Source organism: Sinocyclocheilus rhinocerous, unplaced genomic scaffold (genome assembly GCF_001515625.1).
Source record: "Sinocyclocheilus rhinocerous isolate Xijiao unplaced genomic scaffold, SAMN03320098_v1.1 scaffold2440, whole genome shotgun sequence".
NCBI lineage: Eukaryota > Metazoa > Chordata > Actinopteri > Cypriniformes > Cyprinidae > Sinocyclocheilus > Sinocyclocheilus rhinocerous.
The window spans coordinates 192,909-214,181 of NW_015659942.1; the positions used below are offsets into that span (position 1 = coordinate 192,909).

Here is a 21,273-nt window from a genome sequence, read left to right on the forward strand (position 1 = left end):
GCACAGACAAAGCCTTAGTTTGTTTATATGAAGAGATTTCTTTTATTTGCGTTACTCATTTATATGATTTGGGGCTTGTTTTAAAATTTCAATTTAGTTTAGTTATTTACATTTACATTATATTTAAATTGAGTCATTAGGCTGACACTTTTATCCAAAGCGACTAACAAATGAGGACAATAGAAGCAATCAAAACCAACAAAAGAGCAATAATATGCAAGTGCTATATTATTATATATTATAGTGTTATATTTCAATTTCACAAAGAAACGTGCAGCATTTTGTCCAAGCAATAATAAAAGGACACATTTAATTTATAATTTGTCTTAAATCTCATCGTGAGTTGAGTGAATCGTTACATTCCTACACAACATTATGAAAAATACCACTGTGTTTGAAGGATACAACTTGATTTGCGTTTCCTTTTTAAAATACTTTGTCAGTGAGTCAGACAACTGTATTTACACTGCAATACATATAGGCTTATCTGTTTCCACTAAAACAGCTAAAAGATGTTCACCGTATCAGCAAAACTGCATACATATAATTTGATTTGAATGGTTTAAAACGATTGAAATACTATTGGGCCAGTGGAAAAGACTGAGGTCAAGTTTATTCTAAAATAAGCTATTTATCTGAGAACTAAACGGTTTTGTTTTTATGGATATTTTGATATATTTATTCTAAAACATATGGATACCGGATGATTTTTCCAATAAAAATGAATGTGTATGGCACAAATGGCATTTATAGTCCGTATCTCATATTTCCTTAATGTCTTGTACCTTTGACGGTGTTAAACATGGTGTCACGTGGATGGGAATATGCATGGAAATGATATGCAGATGAAGTTATGCAGAGTAAAACTAGGCGTTGTAAGCTCCATATAAGGTGATTTCTGGGAGGAGATGCACGTACGCACAATCGATTTTTGCGCAGGTTCTGGCGTATGGTTTTATAAATCTGAAAACTTGTTCGTACGTACACTTTTAGGATGAAATCTACGGAGAGTTTTATAAATGAGACCCCAGGTGAGTTTAGGAAACGTTTGCAGGTTTACTTGTGATGCCATTATTAGACTTGTTAATGCAAAAAAACCTGCCACAGCTTCATATATGTACACTAGCTGTTGAGGACAGTGTTTTTCACCAACGGCACAGTTTTACAGGAAGTTTTCTTCTTACCATGGCACTGAGGAGGGTTTTACTTGTGGTCACCATGATTTACAAACACATAAAACTATAGAGGATCTGTAGACTCATGTTAGTGTGCAGCCCTGTATTCAGATTTAGGACGCGCTCCGTTTATTATACATTAGATTTACTGAAATCAGTTCAATCATGTATGACATTACACAACCTAGCAAACCTCATGCTGCAGTTACAAAAGAACAAACTATCAGACAAGCCCGGATTATGATTTGTAGTTTTGCACAGCTCTGGCAACTACTGCTCTATAGTGTATTATAGTTATTAATTATTAGTCATGGAGAAAGACCTGATCCTGCAGCTGAAGCTTATAACTTCACTCGAGCGTACCTGACTGTATTTCCCGTCTTTAATGTCCTTCTGTCTGTTCAGGAACCAGTCAGGGATTTTGTACTGGCGAGGATTCTGCATAATGGTCACCACCCTCTCCACCTGTTAATCAATCAATAACAGCTCAGATAAACATTACTGTAAACACCCATAAAGAGCCACATACAAGCTTACACACCATTCTCATTTGAGGCGTTTCACAATATGCTTCAAAATAACTGATATGGTCTTGCTAGTTTGTCAGAAGCTAAATGTCAATTGTACCACATTTCAGAACGTTCTCCAGCGACTTGTTTTAATATGCTTCTTCCGTTTCTATAAAGAACAATAAAGTTGTTAACTTAATTTCTGGCAATATTGACAGCACAGACACTATTGGAAGAGAGCTGAACTGGATGATGACATCACTGAATCAATGAACTGACTTTAGATGGAAAATGTTATTGTCTTCTTGCATTACTGCAGACTGTTTCCTGTTGACACTGTAAAGCACTATATAAATGAAGGTGACTTGACTAAAGCTAAAAGCTCTGTCTGCTGGATTGTTTACAGGTGAATGTGTGTTTTAGAAGTGTTTTCCTGCTGAGAATAAAGAGTGAAGAGCAAGCGCACCTCATCCTCAGTGAGTTCTCCAGCTCGCTTGCTCAGATCGATGTCTGCTTTCCTCAGAACCACATGAGCGTACCGCCGACCCACCCCCTGCAGAGCACAGAGAGCATTCAGAACACACACACACACAACCTGCAGAGCACAGAGAGCGTTCCGAACACACACACAACCTGCAGAGCGTTCAGAACACCACACACCCTACAGAGCACAGAGAGCGTTCAGAACACACACACACACTGCAGAGCACAGAGAGCGTTCAGAACACACACACACACCCTGCAGAGCACAGAGAGCGTTCAGAACACACACAGTTTTAAGTTTAAAGCACTCACTTTGATGGCGGTGATGGCAAACGCGATTTTGCGTCTTCCGTCGATGTTCGTGTTGAGAACACGCAGGATGTGCTGGAACTTCTCTGGAATGACGAGCGACTGAGAACACACACACACACACACACGCGCGCGCGTAGCACGGGTTAAACGCGCAACGCTCCTGTAATACACTAATAGATGCTAGCGGGTTAGCAAATTACTGAATACAACTACACACCAACTAGTTTCGCGCTTTCTGGCCTAAACTAAACACAAACAACGTTAATATTTAGTTATATTTTTACATGTGGTGCGTTGTAAACTTAACCCGGCGCGGACTGAGCACGGGATTTCAGTCTCTCATTTAACTTAACCTCTATAGTGTAAACCTAACATTTTCACTCATATATATTCGATATCTGCTAAAATCATAGGATATTAAACCAGTGCTGCCATACACACACAAATAAGCGCGATGTTGCGAGATTTTCACTACAATCTTGAGAATTTCATTTCGTGCCTACCATCTTGTTCGCTGGTTCCGGGCAAAGAGGAAGTGACCAAGATCTCGCGATAATTTCAGCGCTGGACGCGCGAACTCGACAGGAACAAGTTCCGTCACGATGAAAACGTCCGGTGGGACCAAAACAATATTAAAACCGATGATTTTTTTAAATTATAAAGCGCAGTTGATGCTGTTTAGTACACTGTAGTATATATAAAGAGTTTTTACTCTTTTTTAAAAAGTAGATTTCGTGTGATTTTAAAGTAGATTTCGTGTGATTTTACAGCGTGGCACGCGTTTCTGCGGGACTGTAATACTGAAGGGACGTGTAGTTTTTGTGGACTACAGACGCCATGGCGGAGGCGCTGATCCCCGCAGCGGAGCTCTCGAAGCCCGGCGCTGATTCTGCGGCTGCTGCTGGAGCCATGGAGGTGAGGAGGACTTTCTCTCGGGTTTATCAGCTTCACTGATCGCGTTCACAGCTGTTTACACCCGCTAGCGCTCTCTGACAGCTGGAGCACAGAGATATGACACGGACCTGCTGGGTTTCTGTATGAAACATCACGGTTATTATAAGTTAATTGCTCTGAAGGTTGTTTACTGATCGCCACCGATATTGTCCTGTGCAGCTCCTTATTTCGGTCAACATCTTAAGATATCATATTTTCGGATGTCATATTAGTAAGATCACGTGACAGTGCAGTGATGTGTCAAACCACACACACACACACACTCACACACTCACACTCACACTCACTCACACACACACTCACACACTCACTCACTCTCACACACACTCACACTCACACACTCACTCACACTCACACACTCACTCACACACACACTCACACACACACTCACTCACACACTCACTCACACACACACTCACACACACACTCACTCACACACTCACACACACACACACACACACACACACACACACACATTCACACACACACACTCTCACACACACTCACATTCACACACACGCACACACACACACACTCACACACACACATCATAACTCTCTCGAATATCAGGACAACATGGCACATAATAACAGAGTGAAGTGGGAAATTCTTCAGTGCACTGCTCTGTTATTTAGCGTTCGTTGATTATTGTTAGATTTTTTCCCCTGCTGTTTTCTGTATGCAGGTATATCTGCTGTATATACTCACAAACTTGTGGCATTTGTGTCCCTCATATTTAAATATGTATCAGCAACTGTTTGTTGTTTACCAGCAACTGTTTGTATAACACATATATATATATATAAGAAGCAATATCTAGTTATTTAATAATATGTAATATCTAATTATAAATGTATGTTAGAAAAATGAGAGAAACAAAATGAAATAATAAGAGAAATGTTTAAATATTCACAAAATACACGGTTACTAACAGTGTAAGAAGCTGAAGCCATGCGGCTGCACACATTGGTGTAGTTAGTAGATGGCAGGATGCATGTACCTTCTTACACTCATCGTATCACTAATCTATGAAAAGATGGATTTTTTTTTTTTGGACTGAATTTGTCTCAGCTTTCTCAAAATATGTATTTGCATTAAATGCATTCAAGTATTTATGTATTTGCTCCTGGCTCTGACCTTTAAATGTTTTAAATAAGTATTTCATGTATTGAAAGATTAACAGGCATATTATTGTCTACCGTTGTCATTTTTAAAGTATTTACCCAATTGTTAGTTCTTACATCATGATTGCATTCTTTCAAAGTATTGATGGCCTGTTCTGAGCTGACTGTGTGTCTCTGTCGGTAGAAGTCTGACTTTGAGGTGGTTCCTGCGCTGAATCTGGGGGATCTGGACATCACCACAGACGAGTTCATCCTGGACGAGGTGGACAGTGAGTTCTGCCTTGTCTCTCATCGGCTGAGGAAGGGAAGCGCAGGTCGCTTATTTCCAGAACTCACTAATAATCCCTTGTTGATTGTCTTTTTCAGTTCACATTCAAGCGAATCTGGAGGATGATCTGGTGAAGGAGGCACTCAGGACGGTGAGATGGATGCTGATCTGCTGATGTGTGAGTGTGTGATGATGATGATGAAGATGAAGATGTGTGTTTGTGTGGATCAGGGTGTGGATCTGCGGCAGTACTCTAAACAGGTGGAGACGGAGCTGCAGCGCATCGAACAAGCATCAATCAAGGACTGTATCCATTCTTCAGTGCATTTATGACAGAATCACACCAAAACATGTCAGCTCACCGAAAGAAAACTACTTCATGAGATTCACTGTTATGATTCTGCATATAATGTTTCTGTCAGTGAACATGATTATGTTTCAGTAATCAAGTCTTATTATTTCAAGCTTGTGATGGACGTTTGCAGAGACCCTTAACAGTAGCGCTGGTGCAGATATCAAAGAGAGTCAGAATATTGCCTCTTTACACAACCAGATCACCGCCTGTGACTCCATACTGGAGGTGAGTGCATTCAGTCTGCATTAGAACTGAGCAACCTGTTAGCGGAAAATAACACACGGACGAAACTCTCCTTCAAGTTTCAAATTATACTAACTTTTGGAATATATTATTATTAGTGCTGTCAAAATTAGACGATTAATTTTTTCAGTTTAACGTGTTAAAAATATTTAACGCTAGGGTTGGCCACCCCACTCACAACTGCTGCTTTTGTCACTTTTTCTCTTGACAAGAAGTGCATTTATTTAGTCGCAGAATGTCTTTACGATCACATCAAACGAGAGAGGTTTCAGACGCGCGATCACTTCACTTTAGCAGAAACTGTACTGTGCTTGTGGCGCGTGCTCTTCTCCCTGTGTTATTGAATATCAAAGTGCGAAATAAACTACGTGCATGCAATGTCGTGCTCAATGTAGCGAATCAGCTCATGGGGAAATATGAATAATTAATCATAACTAGTTATAATTAATTATAAATATTTAGATCCGCTGTAGATATTTACTTGACCTCTCAGGGTCAACTGTCTGTCAATTCTAAGAACGTTAATTTCCTGGTTAAGTGAAATAACTTTCTTACTGTACAATTCTACAAAGAGCTTGTAGCATAAATCTGAATGATTAAGTGACTCCAGTTATGAGCAAACAATGAACAACGTCAAGTGTGATACAAATAAGACTTTATTAACTACATAAACACTTAAACTGGTCTAACACACACATACACACACACACACACACACACAGTTTGTATAGTTAAATCAAATGAAAAATGGTGTGTCTGATTGGTCCAGACGCTACATCAGTTACGTCATGAAGTTACCAAAAAGGCGATTAAAGCTGCCTTAAAGCTGTGCATGAATGTAATATATTTTATATGAGTCACATTTAGGAACATGTCTCTGAAATGGTTTTACAAACTGTCCTGGAGCAGCCCAGCACTGTCTCACTCATCTAACACACCTGATTCAACTCGTCAGCTCATTAATAGAGACTTTAAGACCTGAAGTGGGTCAGAAAAGTTAAAAAGAGTTGAGAGAAAATATGATGTCAGATCCGCGTCACGTTCAGCAGCGGCAGCTCTTAGAGTAATAGCAGCCAAAACAACCTAATAACCAGCTGCTGTGATGTCTATTAATCAAAGGAAAAAAGAAAAATTTGGAAATAACTTTTATAGCTTTAAGGATTCATCTATATTTAATTTAGACTATTTCCTGGAGACATCAGTAGTATTGATATCAGTAGCCGGGTTTCCATCCAAAGTTGCTAATTTAACTTAAGCGCAAAACTGGAATATCACAAAACATTTGCGAACTAGCATCGTTTCCATCCAACGAGTCAAAGAGAACAAAATTGTCACTTCCTGATAAACTGGCACTATACATCATGAAGTAGGAGAATATAATAACTTGCGCCTCAGAGCGAGCAGATGAAACACAATGAATGCGGTCATTGCTTTCGGAGGTGGATGCTGCTGTTTGGGAACGCAGTCGTTTAACACAAGTCAAAAACCACCTCAAGTGAGCGTAAAAACTTTTTTGCAAATTAAGGGATTTTTATTCGAAATTTGGCATTTCTATCCCTCGTTTCTCATGCAATACTTCAAAATGTGCATTAAAACAGGGTGATGGAACATAGCTAGTGATACTGGCCTTCAGTCATAAAAAAATGCCATTAAACAAATATTAAAAATATACTGTCTTTATGTTGTTTGTACATTAATGTGAAGATTTAATGTGAAATTATTGTAATATAAAAGTATATTTAAAAACATTAATGTTAGGTGGGATTAATCGCGATTAATTGCGATTAATTATTTAATTTTTTTAATCGATTGACAGCACTAATTATTATTTATTAGTTGTATTTATATTGTATCCATATTTGAATGTATTTACTCATGACAGAAGTTATAAAGCATTTGCTGTTGCTTCATAAATGATTTTGCACACTTAAGGACCCCATGAAATCAACTGACAAGCACAGTTTTATTTTTATTTTCTTGACATATATCTTAATTAGAGATGCACTGTTGTAATTTTCTTGGCCATTTCCGATGTCTATGTAAGTGTGACCTGCCGATACCGATTTTTGCCGATTCTGATTTTCTTTCTAAGAACTATAATTGACAGCATATACAAACAAAAATCAATACTTTATTTTTCTTATGTTTTTTTCCAAAATTATTTACATAATAAAATAAATTATTAAACATTATAGTTTCCCCCAATCTGGACTAAGTCACAGATGTTCTCTCACTTAAACAACTCTCAAAATAAAGTGCTCTGTGACTGGAAAGAAGTAGAAATAACAATTAACTGAAAATGAGTTATAACATAACAGATGTCATTTCACACTATGTTTATAAATGGTCATTTTTTGCCCCTAACCTTATTAAATGTGTCACCTTTCACATCATATTCTTACATTGTTTCAATTAATTCAGTGAGAATAATAAGAAACTGTAGAGTTGTTACCATTCAAATGAAATCTGTATCAACAAACTCCATCTTTCCACCGCAGAGGTGCAATAAATGCATTTACACTGTGAAATTTCACATGCATAAATAATTTTATAAGATTAATGTTTTAAATATTTTAAACATACAAATAGGAAGTGTTGGGAAAATGCAGAGATAGGTTTAAATATGAAACCAAACCACCAGTAGGTGGCGGCAAAAGACCATTCTAATGAGTGAGTCATTTAGTCATTCATTCAACTGATTCGTTCAAACAGCTGATTCATTCAGAAATAAGGCAAGTGACTGACTTTATGAATGGGTCACTGAATCATTGACTCACACGATTCGTTCAAAAATGTGGATTCATTCAGTAACGAAACACCGCTGTGTTGCTCAGTGACACAAAACAGTTCTGCTGTGTGCTGTGCAACTATTTTCATCAGAGAAATTGAGCAAAAACAGTCAATATTGTGTCTAAAATATAAGTCACTTAATTTTAACTTCTTCTTTATTTAACCACTGTTGTATAAAATCCCTATCACATTGCAATTGTGCTAAAATTCGGGGAAACAACTTGATCGTGTAATGTCTCTATCTCTAATCATCTCTAATCTTAAAATCATATAACTGAAATAAAATACTAAAATCTTAAAGTTATTTCAGTTCATTTCCAAGGCAACATTTTGCATTTTTATTTAATTTAACTTGATGTTCTAATATAACTAAAACTGAAATAAAAAGGAATAAAAAAAAAACATTTTTAAAAACAACGAAAACTAATAAAAATGACAAAAACATGAACATTAAGATGAAAGCATAAAATATAAAAAATAAAATAAAATTGAAAATATTCACAAAAACTACACTGGACTCTTCTCACAAGACTGTGATGAAAAAAACTAGCTTTTTTTGTAATTTGATGCAAAGGTGATATAATACAAAGTTATAAATGTACATACATTTAAAGGGGTCATATGATGCGATTTCATTTTTTCCTTTCTCTTTGGAGTATTACAAGCTCTTGGTGCATAAAGAAGATCTGTAAAGTTGCAAAGACTAAAGTCTCAAATCCAAAGAGATATTCTTTATAAAAGTTAAGAGTTAGCCACACCTACCTAAAACGGCTCGTTCGAACACGCCCCCCAAAATATAAAAAACTTTTGAGGATTTACGATGCTGATGACCGTGTCGAAACGCGTGTTTAATGGTCATCAGCATCGTAAAAAGCTAGTTAACGCTAATGCGAGGGTGTTTCTAATGCAGTGTTTATGGGAGGAACGGTAAATTTGACATCGTTCTCTCTCAGTTTTTTTCCTTTTATTGAAAGTCATGAAAACACTATTGTGGAGTTTTCTTTTGGTATTTGAGCAAATGGGAATGCAAAAAATATATTTGTGGTACTCTCCCATTCACTGCTGTTCGAGTTAACCCAACTATGACGACTTCCGCTGCTGAGAAACACACAAATGTGAAAAGGTCCATAGTGTCTCATTGATAACACTGATGCGAATATGTGGATTGGATGTGTGGCTGATGTGTTGCTGGGCTCTTTGAAACGCTGCGTTCCTCTGTGTGCAGCGCATGGAGGGCATGCTGAGCAGCTTCCAGAGCGACCTGTCCTCCATCAGCAGCGAGATCCAGACGCTGCAGCAGCAGTCGGTCAGCATGAACCTGAGGCTGAAGAACCGGCAGGCCGTGCGTAGTCAGCTGAGCCAGCTGGTGGACGAGCTGGTCGTTCCCAGCACCATGATCTCGTAAGAGCCTCTCATCACAGGCAGCGCTTTACCTTCTCAATCACTCAGTGAAGAACTGTGTGTGTGTGTGTGTGTGTTTCAGTGTGATTCTGGACAGTCCTGTGACGGAGCAGGAGTTTCTGGAGCAGCTTCACGAGCTCAACAGCAAGATCAACTATGCTAAAGAGCTCAGCTTCAGAGAAACCCTCGCCTGCTCCGACATACAGGACATCGTAGATCGCCTCAAAATTAAAGTCAGAGCACATCAAAGATTCTACAGCGATCCCATCATTCTTGATAATAGAACAGATGCATTGAAAATGAACGCTACTGAGTTCTCTCTCTGCTCTGATCCTGTTCACAGGCCGTCTCAAAGATCCGTGAGTTCATCCTGCAGAAGATCTACTCCTTCAGAAAGCCCATGACCAACTACCAGATCCCTCAGAACACCTAAAGGAAAACTTGAAATCGCATCATATGACCCCTTTAAAACAGTTTGTAAACAAAATGTCACGTAGCGTTTCATTTACCTCAGGCAAGTCATCAGTGTCCACAGCTATAATTATACATAATTACATATAAATATTAGACTATATACTCAATATATTTTGCTTTACCTGTTAGTGATGTCTTAATCATTTAAAGTATATTTAAATAAATCTTTTATGAAACAAGTTATGACAGCCACTGTGTAAATTATTATATTTCAACAACAAATATATTAATTGTATAATTTAGAAGTTCATTTAAAAACTGCATTGAGTGCAATTTACATGTTTGCATACAATTTTTTTTTTCTTTTTAATTTGAGTGTTGATTATTAAAGTTAAAAATAAATAGTAGCTAATTAAATTTAAGTTTGGGCTCTTGGTAATTGTAACCTTATAGTAATGTAAAAGAGATCCCTATAGTTTAGAGCAGAAGCTGAGGTAGTTTTTTTATAGATTTTTTTTTTTTTTTAATAATGTAGATTTAAAGAAAAGTTTAATTATAATTGAATTTATTTAAAGAAAGAGCAATTTGTTCAGTAAAACATTGTTTAATAAAAAAAACAAAAAAACAATTTGTTTAGTATTTTTTCCTTCTGCTGTACCGAAACCGAACCGTGACGTCAAAGCCGAGGTATGTACCGAACCGTCATGTTTGTGTACCGTTACACCTCTAATATATATATATATATATATATATATATATATATATATATACACAGAACAAAAATATAAACACAACTTCCTGCCAATATCCAGCAACTTCGCACAGCCATTGAAGAGGAGTGGACCAACATTCCACAGGCCACAATCAACAACCTGATCAACTCTATGCGAAGGAGATGTGTTGCACTGCGTGAGGCAAATGCACTGCGTGAGGCAAATGGTGGTCACACCAGATACTGACTGTTTCTCACATAAAGGATTGTTAAACATCAAAATAACATGAATGTAAAGGTTGCCACAACAACTCTTGAAAGAGAAAGGTAATGAGTTATTATTAATTCTTAATAATCAAATATAATATTTGTCGTCCACTGGTCTGAATGACTCTTTTGTAGACCTACAGTTACAGCCCTGGTCCTGACCTGCAATTAACAGAGCCTTTCTGAAATAAAATAATAACAAAAATAAATGGATTCAAGAATCCTGCTATTTCCTGAGACTGAAGTACAGTTGACACCATAACAAATAAGAATAATATCTAATGGAAACACGGTCATTGCACAGCATTTATAGTATTGTCTCCACTTTTAACGACTGACCCTTTCTTGTTTCTGTTGAGTGAGATTATGGATGTGTTTCTGGTCATCTGCAGGTTTTTCTATCAGTTCCTGTTAGCCAATGAGAGGACAGTCGCTAAGGAGATCCGGGACGAGTATGTGGACACCATGAGCAAGATCTACTTCAGTTACTTCAAGTCCTACAGCGGCAGACTGCTGAAAGTCCAGGTGACAGTCTAAATTACTGACTGGATGAGTTTAGTTTGAGACATGCAGTGTATTTATTCATCTCTAAACCTCATGTACAAAATAGGGGTGTGAATCGTCACAGGTGTCACGATTCAATTTGATTACGACTATCATGTCAACGATTCGATGCAATTTGATATCACGATGCATCACGGTTATATCAAATCTATTTTGTGTATTTTTCTTAAATTATATAACCATGCTACTTTTAAAAATAATTACAAGTTAATAATAAATCAAAACAATTGTTAAGAATTTAACCAAATAAATATAGCTTCAAAATTTACAAGCATATATAAAGTAATAAAGGGAGAAAAGCAATTACAAGTGATAAACAAAAAGTACTTTCAGTATCTGAGAGTGCTTTTAAGTGTCCGAAAGTTTACAGACAAACATAGTTATGGGTTTTTCTTTTTTCCTGTTTGATTATTACTGGTGCCATCATAGACAGTGGCAGCTTTAATAGGCTGCATTCACACTAATGCACAGATCTATTTCCACATATCAGATGTTTGAACTGTTCTGAAAACATATAACTGACTGTTTACATCGATTTCGTATCACGGAAGTATTTGGAGATGCAAGTGTTTTTAAGCGCAGCCGCGATCGAGCTTCAGGACAAACAAACACACAGCGCTGTGAAAGTCTGTCAGTACTTGAGTACATACTGCATTTCAAACGGCAGAGATGAAAGCATGTCTAAAGTAAAACTCTGAAATAACGGCAGGTGGAAGCACTGTCAAGCAATACGCACATGTCTGCATACTCTGTGCAATGAAGTCCGCTGCGATTGTCTCTAGCGCACACACCTGCCAAATGTGGGGAAAAGCCAAGCTCAGATTTAAAAATAAAGAGTGCGTTTTTAATACTCGCGTGACAAGCGCAAATGCGTATGATGTCAGATGGCTATAATCGATCATGGTCTATTACTGCATCAATGCAGGATCGTCCACGATGCAACGATTAATTCAAACCTAAATAGCGGACTGTTCTCACATCATGTACAGTGTAGGTCAAAAACACATACTGTAAACGAAGGTCTACTTTTCACTGTCTCTTCATATTAAACTGGTTAAATGTACATTCAATTAATCGTACCCTGCGATACATGAACAGTGTTGATCCTGCATGTTGTCATCCGCGATCGTGACGACCGAAACATGAGGCTTCTCCCGCTTGCATTGTGATCTGTAAACCTTCGCTTCCAAATTAATCGAGTAACCCACCATATTTTAGGCAGCTGTGTTCCTGATGGCAGTGACCTCTTTCTGTAGGATAATGCACCCTGACTTGAATTGGAATTGTGACTGATCAGTGTATCTTGACCAAGAAGAACATAAAGGCTGACTTGAACAGGCCTGTGGAGTTCTGTAGGAGTGTTTTATGGAGTGATGTGACTCAGCTGGAACTTTTTGGACTCATGAATCAGCAGTACTGTATGTCTGGTGCAAAAAAGGCAAAGCTGATGAGCAGAAGAACACCATCTCCTCGGAGAAGCAGTCTTGTTATGGGGGAGCTTTACTGTTGCAGGAAGTGAAAGTCTTGACTGTATGAAGCACATCATGGATTCTCTGAAGTACCAGGCCATTTTGTCAAAGATTGTGATGTCTTTGGTGCATCCCACAGTATTCATCCATTCTACTGAAGCTCGGTTCAGGCGTTGAATGTTCTTGAGTGGCCTGTTCAGTCTCAAGATTTAAATATGTATGTGCATATGTATTTTTCATTCTCTCTCTCTTGTTGTCAGTATGAAGACGTTGCAGACAAGGATGATCTGATGGGGGTGGAGGACACAGCCAAGAAAGATATCCTTGAAATCTGACCACAGTCACATAGAATTAGCACACCAGAGGACTCACTTCAAGATGAATGGGAAGACAGTAAACATATTTCCTTTTGAGTTTGGTGGAGAAAGGCGTTTGCTTTTCACTGTAGCGTTATAATGTGGTTGATTTCTTTAACTGCTAAGCAGGCTTTTTCTCCAAGCCTTCTCTCAAGAGTAGGAACACAATTTTCACTCTTGGCCAGAGGGGGGCGGTATTGAGTCCTGCGGAGCTGGAGGGGCCCATACTGATCCCACACGCCGCTCAGAGAGGAGACTCCAGAGTGAGACACTCATCTTCTGCTTTACAGCGCTAGCCCTAAGAATTCAACTCTGGCTAACTCGTCTAGCACTGTCTGTGCGCCGGGCAGCAGACTTCCCGTAGACTTACATCGAGCCGTATCTAGAGACCAGAACATCATAGTAACATGATAATGAACATAGCTATCATGATTTTTGCAGCCTAACATGACTGGATTTTCTCAGAAATTGCAGCAATGTTTGCAGCATTTTTTGTTTTGCAGTGGAAACCCTACTTAGTGTAAATGTGTAAATACTGAATTTGTAATAATAGTCCCTCATACAGATGGCAGTGCTGATAATCAGCATAGAATCATAATTTTTTTTTTTTTTTTTTAAACACTGCAGAAATCAAACAAAAATGCAAGCTTTAAATTCTGCGATTGTGAAATCCGGGAGGGACTGACACACACACACACACACACACTTATTCTCCATAAACCGTCCGCGTTTGTGTTTATTACTGTAGCAGTGTCGTCTGTGATCTGTCTCTCTCTGTCTCGGTCAGTACCCGTACGAAACGCTCTTCCGCAGTCAGCACTACGCTCTGCTGGATAACGGCTGTCGAGAGTTCCTCTTCCTCTCGGACTTCTTCATGGTGGCCGGAAACTCTGCTCTGGATTTGTTCAACAGCATTATGGGAAAAACACTCAGCATGTTCCTGGTACAGTCACGCTCCTATTACATGATATTCTCACATCTCCAGTGTTTTAGTAATGCAGTTTGCAAACAAAAAGTACAACCACATACAACCCAAATACCCTAGCAACCGCATAGCAACACCTTAGCAACTACCCAGAGTACCAGCAACACCTTAGCAACTACCCAGAGTACCATTGCAACCGCATAGCAGCACCTTATCAACCGACCCGGGTACCTTAGCAACTGCATAGCAACACCTTAGCAACTACCCAGAGTACCCTAGCAACCGCCTAAAAACACCTTAGCAACCACTCCGGGCACCCTAGCAACCGCATAGCAACACCCTAGCAAGTGACCTGGGTACCTTAGCAACCGCATAGCAACACCTTAGCAACAACCTAGAGTACCCTAGCAACCACATAGAAACACCTTAGCAACCGCCCCGGGTACCCTAGCAACCTCATAGCAACACCTTATCAACCGACCCGGGTACTCTAGCAACTGCATAGCAACACCCTAGCAACCGCCCCAGGTACCCTAGCACCCGCCTTAGCAACCACCCCAAGTACCCTAGCAACCGTCTAGAATACCCTAGCAAGCACTCCGTATTACTACATTTGTAATAGTTTTTTTTATTGAACATTGTCCCATTACATTTTTGTCTCTTTTCTCTGTCTGTAGAAGAATCTGTCCACATACCTGTCAGACTGTTATGACAGTATTGCGGTGTTTCTCTGCATTCACATCATTCTGCGCTTCAGAGCCATCGCAGCCAAGAGGAACATCCCCGCGCTCGACAAGTCAGTCCCTCTGTCATCACAAACGATCTGTAGAGAGCATGCTTGTCTGCTCTTACTCTGTCCAGTCCTGTGAAATGTACAAAATGAAAATTCACCTATCATCCATGATATTGGTCTTTTTTAACAATTCATCCATGCATATGTTTAATTTCTATTATAGTTACATATTTTTGACCTTTTTATGCCTTTTATTGGTTAGGGCAGTAGGGCTGGGAGCAGAGCCTGTGAGACTATTGGCAACAACACACGTTTTTTTTTTTTTTTGACCTAATAATTTTTAACCAAAACCTCATAACGCAACCCAAACAACCCACTTAATCTGTGAACTTTGCTGGGTATTGCTACCAACTCACAAGCCTGTTTGGCAGTTTAACAATCTTAAATGATGTTGTATTAGTTTGCATGCCGTCAGAGCCAGTCCTGACATTAGCAAAACAAAACGTGACGCTCCATTACACTGGAGATGAGACGAGAGGCCACGTTTTCAACACGTTCTCACTCCCTATAGGCATCCTGTGTTGCATGTCTAAGACTTTTTACAGACTTTTAGTCAGGACTTTTTTCACTATACAGACATCAGGCATGCCCTTTAGCATCTTTAATGCACCACTGCTGGGAAACCCATTGCTTTCCATTGGAAACACATTCGGTTGGCTTTTTTTAATAGATGTCAGTGGTGGAAATGTCTGGTGGAGTGTTTTGTGAGGAAACAGTTGAATGTTTTGGCATTGACAGCCTGTCCGTTAGTCTTCAGCATGCTAAGCTTTAAATATTCATTTCAGAGTGAGCTACAGCAAAATAAATGCTGTTTATAAGAGAAGTCAATGAGAATTTTGCTACAGGTAACAAGAGCTGGTGACATGCTCACATCAAAATACAGTCAACAACATTTTTTTGTCTCGATAATGTTTGATGTGTGTGTGTGTGTGTGTGTGTGTGCAGGTACTGGGAGGCTGTGCTGGAGCTGCTGTGGCCCAGATTTGAGCTGATTTTGGAGATGAACATCCAGAGCATTCGAAACACTGATCCTCAGAAACTGGGTGTGCTGGACACCAGACCACACTACGTGTGTATCCTCACACACACACACACAGAGACACACACACACACACACACACACAGACACACACACACACACGTTTGTTTCTGTGAATTGTAGGGACTTTCCATAGACTTCTATTACTTTATTAATTTCAGGTTTTACTATCCTTATGGGGACATTTGGTTCCCAAATGTGGCATAAACAAGTACACACACACACACTCATTTTAGATAGAAATGACTGCTCATGTTGTCTTTAGATTGAAAATTGAAACAACAGTTTTTCCAGTTTTATTTATATTCCTACCAAACATATATTAGACCTATTGATATGTGAAACCACATCTCAGTATGAAAAAGTGGTAACACTTTATTTTACAGTCTTGTTCCTCATGTATATACTATGTACGTATTATAATAATGATTAAAACTGGGTAATAACTAGGTACTAACCCTGAACCTAGTACCCCTAACCCATGTAGGTACCTGATATTGCGTTACATTTCATACTTTATTGATATATATATATATAGTGATTGCCTTCAGTGTACAAAATATGTATATTTTTTAAATGTCGACAGGAAAAACTTTTCTTCATATGTTCGATTCAGAAGTGTTCAGGTCATAATTCCCTCCATAGAAATGATGCTCAGTCTAAAAAGAAAGGCTTTTATTTTTAGAGACTCGCGTGTGGTGTTCTGTCCCTGCGCAGTGGGTGAATGAAAGCAGGGTTACAGTGGTGTGTTTTCCTGCTGTTTGTGTAGATCACACGCCGCTATGCTGAATTCTCCTCTGCTGTGGTCAGTATAAACCAGACCTTCCCCAACGAGAGGACCATCGCTCTTCTGGGACAGCTGCAGGTGAGGAGAGAAGCGCCTCGGGTCCTCCAGGGCCCGTATTCACAAAACATCTTCAGGCTAAAAGTAGCTCATAACTCGCAGATTCAGGAGAAAATCTTACAAATAATGGGCATGTCAATCCTAAATTTAGGACTCCTAAATTTTTGCTCTAAGAGTATTTCACAAAGCGTTTTAGCTCTAAAACTAGCTCCTAAATCTGTGAAAGGTTAGGAGCAGTGAAGAGGACTCCTGAGTCACTAAGACCAAGCCACAAACTATCCTAAAATAGCTGTTGCCGGCAATCTGCCTCTGAACGTAAACATTTTAGAAACATTTAACGATAATGAGTTTTTAAAAAGGTATCACCTTTGGTTTTGGAGGTTATCCCAACTCCAAATGTTCCTTTGATTATATGCTTGTTTTCATTAAGCAGTTGGGCAAGAAGTAACAGCTGTTCTCGCGTCCAGTTTTTTCTTTTTTGTTTGCATGTCTGATAAGCCATGATTAATGTTAATTAGAAGGCTGTTTATATGCATATTCACTAATTATGAGAAGCACACATGTAAGAGGCTGACAGTTAGCTGAACATATACTTGTTTAATTAGTGACACTTTCTTTGAATGTGGCAATTAGCAGTTTTATTTTAAAACCTGTATTTGAATACAGCAACATAATATGGCGCTCTACAATATTTCTATGAATAAATCTCTGACCGAGACTATCAGCCAATCACTGTGTGCGTAGTTAGCAAGCATGCTGCAGCGAGCTCAACCCCGCTCTTACTCTGAGCTTAAGACTTCTCTTTCTCTTCCTCAGTACAAGTTTGTCTCCGCAGCTTTGTGAACAGGTTTTAAGAGAAAGCTCTCAGCTCTGTTATTTAGGAGAGCTGTAAGTGGTGAGATCAGATGTTTTGCGACGCTGACCGCTGCTGTGATCTGGTTTCAGGTGGAGGTGGAGAACTTCGTGCTGAAGATGGCGGCTGAGTTTCCCTCTAGACGAGACCAGCTCATCTTCCTCATCAACAACTACGACATGATGCTCGGCGTGCTCATGGTGACGCTGCTCACGAGACACGCCGCTAACCGTTACCACTGTGTTCTAGTCCAGACCGCACCGTGATGTGTGTGTGTGTGTGTGTGTGTGTGTGTGTGCAGGAGCGAGCAGCGGACGACAGTAAAGAGGTGGAGGGCTTCCAGCAGCTGCTGCTGGCCAGAACACAGGTCAGGAGCAGCAGCTCACACAGCGCGAGTAACTGTGAGTGAGTAACTGTATGAGTAACTGCTGTGTGTCGCTCTGGAACAGGAGTTTATCGAGGAGATTCTTACTCCTCCGTTCGGAGGGATGATAGCATTCGTGAAGGAGAGCGAGGCACTCATGGAGAAAGGGCAACTTGACAAACTCCGAACTGATGAAGGTGAGTGCTGGAGCTGCTGTGTTCACTGTCAAGGGTTACGTCAGACTGCTTATCGTGCGTCTCTTATTCTGTGATTCCTTTTTGAGTCTGTTTTTTGTTTTTGTTTTTTTTGGATAACGGGCTAGTTCAACGCAAGATCGTGTCCTCATTTTCTCACATCATTCAAAACCTATGAACTTTCATTCATCTTTGGATCGTATTCTTTCGAAATCTTTTTTGTCCATCATTTGAAAATCAAAATTCTCATGCTTCAAAATGTCATGAAGAAATCCACATGAATGGAGTGGTCTAATCCGAGTTCTCTAAAGAGGCACAGCAGTTTTTAAAGATTTCTATGCTTTAATGTAGAGCACATCAAATCTGGCAAACAGATGCTCAAACGCGTTGTGAGGTTTGTTCTCACACAGTTTGTGTTTGCTTCTGTTTGCCATGCCTTTATGTACTTCTTGAAGATTTTGATTCAGTGGATGGACAAAAATGATGAGAGATTATAATATATTCATTTGTGTTGTTAAGATGAACAGAAGTCTTGTCGATTTGGAAAGACATGAGGGTAACGATGACAGAGTGTAAATCTTAAATAGATTAGTGTTTTCTTTTTTTATATAAGCTGTGGTGTTTGCTTGGTTACACTTTATTTCGATAGTCCACTTTAGACATGCTACTAACTATAAGTAACTACATGTCAACTAATTCTCATTAATTTGCAACTACATGTCTACTAACTCTCAGAGTAGACTGTTAGGGTAGGTTTAGGGTTAGTAGAATAAGTTGACAAAGAAAGTGTTAGAAGATATTAAGCAGACAGTCTACTAATACTCTACTAACTGCTAGTTGACATGTAGTTGCAAAGTTACTTACTGTTAATAGAATGTCTAAAGTGGACTATCGAAATACAGTGTTACCGTTTGCTTTAGTTGAAGTGCTGTTTAATGCTAGAATGATTGACAGTCACCTCATCATTACTGAAACAGTTTATTAAACCGTCACGGTTCATCGCTGGCACTTCCATGCAAAAGTTTGGGATCTGTAAGATTTTTATTATTGCTGCTTTGAAAGACATTTAAAAAAAACCTAGGATGAATAAAATATTTATTATGACAGTAAATACATTCTGAATTCTGTCTCAATTAAATGCTGCTCTTTCTGTTCATCAGTGTTCTGCTCATCTAACAAATCCCGAAAAAAAGTAATTCTTTTGAATTAGAATTTTTCACAATAGTACAGCTTGTACTGTGTTTTTGATCAAATAAGCCTTGGTGAGCAGAAGGGAATTCTTTTAAAAGTGTTAACCTTACGCTCCCCAAGCTTTGGAATCCTATGGCAATGTGTTCATGAAACGATGAATGGCCCCAGCAGCGCAGACGTGAAGTGTTATTGAGCCTCTGTGTGTGTGTAGCTCGTATCACGCAGCTGGTGCGGGCTTTCTCCAGCTCGTGGAAGCAGTCTGTGGAGGCCCTGAGTCAAGACGTCATGCGCTCCTTCACCAACTTCAAGAACGGAACCAGCATCATTCAGGTACAGTCTCACCAAATAACACATTTACAGACCTCACAGCTCATAAACATGCGGTCAAACCCATGAATGGTTGTCTTCTCAGGGAGCGCTGACCCAGCTCATCCAGTACTATCATGGTTTCCATAAGGTCCTCTCCCAGCCGACCTTCCGCAGTCTGGCAGTGCGCTCCGAGCTCATAAACCTCCATCATCTGATGGTGGAAGTCAAGAAGCACAAGCCAAACTTCTGAAGTCGCACTTGAATCTTGAAACTGTTTTAGCTTATCAGGTAAAAGTTACTGAAAGATGTTTTTTTTCTTTTTTTTTCTGGAAATCAAGACATTAAAAGTATGATATTTTGTAGTAAAGGTTGATTTTCAGTCGTTGAGTATTTTGAGCACTAATCTTTTTATTTGGTCAGTCTTTTGTTTTTGGTTTGCTGATTATGGGCTCTTTTTCCATTAGATGCATTTGTAATTTCATCTTTAATATGATTTGATTTCTTTGAATGTTTCATCTGTAAATTCAGTTGCAGCTTCTCTAAATGTTATTGTGTATGAACTGGCGTCTTTTTGGTTTCTCACACACGTCTCTGAAAGTATGTGTGCACTGTTGCCGTATTTAAGTTATAACAAAGAAAAGCATTCCATGTCTCGAAATAAAACATATTAGATTGAAAGTCTCTGAAAATGTTCCCATCCTTATGTCAATCCATTAAAGCAAAAACAAAAAGAAAATTGCTAAAAAAAAAAACAATTGCTAATTTTTACTACAAGTTACTAAAAAAAAAATTGTTATAAGAAGCCACATGCATTTAGCTGTGGAAGTTAATATACCTTAAACCTAACCATTTATTGCTCATTTATGGAGTCTCCATTTAGGAGTGCTGATGTTGACCGTTTTTAAATAAAGTGCCATTTTATTACTTGTGTACATTTCATATGTTTACATACTCTGGTCTTAGCAAGTGAACTCACACACACACACACACACACACACAAGCTTGCATCACTGCTTCACCAGTCTAATTAGATCACAACTAACTTATGTTACACAATTTAATTTCAATAAAATTTACAGTCGAATTTACAAATTACTTTGTAAATAATAATATAATAATAATGTAATAATAAAATTACAGAATTTAGTTGTACTTTCTTAATTGTCGATTATTCCCTTGAAATTGTAATTGCGATTATTAATTACGATTATCACAATTTACATTGAATGATGTTTATACCATTGTTCGATGCAACTGCATGCCGTATTTTTATATGAAAATAAACAAGCTGAAAACACTCTTAACTGAAAAACCTTTAGTGCTTTTCTATTTTAATAACCGCAAACTGTCAAATATACATCGGAT

At 38.7% G+C, this 21,273-nt stretch overlaps 2 protein-coding genes across 4 annotated transcripts in view; one reads left to right on the forward strand and one right to left on the reverse strand.

The window, feature by feature from the left end:
• rps18 (ribosomal protein S18) overlaps window positions 1–3,075 on the reverse strand; it is a 5,061-nt gene extending 1,986 nt beyond the window's left edge. The window contains exons 1-4 of the mRNA XM_016533638.1: window positions 2,983–3,075; window positions 2,480–2,578; window positions 2,151–2,237; window positions 1,539–1,640 (exon numbers count right to left, since the gene is read on the reverse strand). Of these exons, the coding sequence (XP_016389124.1) occupies window positions 1,539–1,640; window positions 2,151–2,237; window positions 2,480–2,578; window positions 2,983–2,985 (291 nt within the window). The 5' untranslated portion in view covers window positions 2,986–3,075. The remainder of the gene's footprint in view (window positions 1–1,538; window positions 1,641–2,150; window positions 2,238–2,479; window positions 2,579–2,982) is intronic.
• Window positions 3,076–3,260: 185 nt separating this feature from the next.
• LOC107724638 (VPS52 subunit of GARP complex) lies at window positions 3,261–20,597 on the forward strand. 3 transcript variants are annotated; one of them, XM_016533635.1, is made up of 20 exons: window positions 3,261–3,394; window positions 4,742–4,826; window positions 4,924–4,976; window positions 5,057–5,132; window positions 5,338–5,405; window positions 9,439–9,614; window positions 9,697–9,847; window positions 9,958–10,045; window positions 11,387–11,532; window positions 13,301–13,358; window positions 13,526–13,659; window positions 14,184–14,339; window positions 14,999–15,117; window positions 16,060–16,183; window positions 16,923–17,018; window positions 17,943–18,050; window positions 18,152–18,217; window positions 18,300–18,411; window positions 19,811–19,929; window positions 20,012–20,597. In XM_016533635.1, the coding sequence occupies exons 1-20, from the start codon at window positions 3,317–3,319 to the stop codon at window positions 20,156–20,158; spliced, it is 2,160 nt and encodes a 719-aa protein (XP_016389121.1). In that variant the 5' UTR covers window positions 3,261–3,316; the 3' UTR covers window positions 20,159–20,597. The 3 variants fall into 3 exon arrangements, with proteins under 3 accessions (XP_016389121.1, XP_016389122.1, XP_016389123.1); XM_016533636.1 differs by having other exon boundaries at window positions 4,745–4,826; XM_016533637.1 differs by lacking the exon at window positions 3,261–3,394 and having other exon boundaries at window positions 4,803–4,819.
• The last annotated feature ends 676 nt before the right edge of the window (window positions 20,598–21,273 follow it).